The sequence below is a fragment of the Dendrobium catenatum genome, unplaced genomic scaffold, assembly GCF_001605985.2.
Source record: "Dendrobium catenatum unplaced genomic scaffold, ASM160598v2 fragScaff_scaffold_315, whole genome shotgun sequence".
Lineage (NCBI taxonomy): Eukaryota > Viridiplantae > Streptophyta > Magnoliopsida > Asparagales > Orchidaceae > Dendrobium > Dendrobium catenatum.
The window spans coordinates 2,231,041-2,232,984 of record NW_021318777.1 but is presented as its reverse complement, the minus strand read 5'-3'; the positions used below and the strand labels follow the sequence as shown (position 1 = coordinate 2,232,984).

The 1,944-nt window shown below is 42.7% G+C and overlaps 1 protein-coding gene across 1 annotated transcript; it reads left to right on the top strand.

Moving 5' to 3' along the window:
• Positions 1–361: 361 nt before the first annotated feature.
• On the top strand, positions 362–1,591 carry LOC110109847. The gene has a single exon (XM_020841051.2). It carries the CDS (start codon positions 362–364, stop codon positions 1,589–1,591), a length of 1,230 nt encoding a protein of 409 aa, XP_020696710.2.
• Positions 1,592–1,944: the final 353 nt, after the last annotated feature.

The following is a 1,944-nucleotide window of genomic DNA, read 5'->3' as shown; positions in this document are numbered from 1 at the left end:
CTCATTCCCCGAATCCATCTAATTCCAAAGGAAAATCCAATGCCGCCTCTACCACTCCGACTAAATCTCCCACTAAATCTCCCAGCATTCCTATCACCAACAAATTTGACATCCTGATGGACCATTGTGATTCGTCTGCTGCCCATTGCTCTGACCTTGCGAACACCACAATTTCAAAGCCTGATGGCGTTGGCGGGGGCCAGGCTACCCATCATTCTCTGGGAGCGGCTCTAGGTGGTAATGCTGCAAGCTGTTCCTCCATGGGCAATGAGAAACATATGAATGCCAATGTTCCTGCCTCCACAAAATCCACAAGATCTAAAGCAGCCAAAAAGGCTACCACCCCCACTTCCAAGTCCCAATGACCAGCCCCCCTTCTTTCGCAGCCTGGAACACTCGGGGCTTCAACTCCCCGGACAAAACCCTGTGCTGTAAAGACCTTGTCAAAAAATTTAATCTTGACCTGCTTTTCATTCTTGAAACTCGTATCTCTCTTGCTAACTCCACCAACAACTGGTTCCTCTCCACCCACTCTATTTTTCCCCATGAAGGATCTTACGATAACTTCAACTGTGCATCACCGGGCAGGATTTGGATAAAATGGAACTCACTTAAGGTGACTTTCAAGCCGCTTGTTACTTCTAGTCAACTGATACACGGTTTGATCTTTTCAAACCTTAACAATAATTTCTATGTCACTGTGGTGTATGCCGCTAACTCCATGGAGGATCGAAAAGCTCTCTGGAAAGACATTTATGATATAGCCAACTCTATTTCTATGCCTTGGATCATTCTAGGTGATTTCAATTGCTGTAGACATTCCAACGAAAAAGCGGGTGGCTCTTTGCTTCACAACAGTAAAATTATGGATTTTCATAACTTCATTTTTAAAACCGGGGTCCATGACCTGTCCTCGGTGGGTCATTTTTTCACCTGGTACAACCAGAGGGCTGATAACCCCATCCACATCAAGCTTGATAGGATGCTTGTCAATGATGCATGGCTGGATTCCTACCCGAACTCTTTTTACATTGTGGAGGACCCCCTAATTTCTGACCACTCTCCTATTATCCTGCAGCAAGAAGCTACCCCACTAAATAAAAGGAGGTTTCAATTCAAGAACTACTGGACTCTAAATCCAGACTTTTGGAATGAGCTTATTTCCATTTTTTCACAAAGATATCACAGCAGCCCTATACACTCCTTCTACCAGAAGCTTAAAACCCTCAAGCTCATTATCAAGTCCAAAACTTGGTCCTCCTCTAATTCCATTAAGAGAGATATTGATGAGTTAACCCAAAGCCAAAGTTCCATTATTTCTCAGCTTCAGACTTGTCCGCTTGATCAAGATCTAAATTTGGCTTTAACTGACATCAATCATAAGCTTGCCGAGAGAAATGCAAATTGGACTGACTGGATTATTCAACGGGCTAAAGCTAAATGGCTGTCATCTGGGGAGGATGACCTTAAATTTTTGTATTCTCGTATTAATGTTAGACATAACATTAACTTGATCAAAGTCATCTCCACCAATTCTGGCACTTTCTCCTCTAAATCTGAGATTTCTAATGCTATCATTCAACATTTCTAATCTCTGTTCAACACCCCACCTCCTGCTCATAATCAAGGTAGTCTCTTGCCTATATACAACAAGCTTCCTGAACATCTTATTCCCCAACTTGTTGCTCCCATTACCGTGGATGAAATTAAACATGTGGTCTTCTCCTCCCCTAATCATTCGGCCCCTGGACCAGACGGGTATACTTTTGAATTTTACAAAAAATGTTGGAACATCATTAGCAAGCAGCTGTGTGAGGGAATTATGACTTTTTTCTCTACTGGTTACCTTCCTAAGCAGGCTAAGGCTACGGCCTTAGTTCTTATCCCTAAAAAGCCTCATGCCAGTAACATTTCTGATTACAAACCTATCTCATTATGCAACAC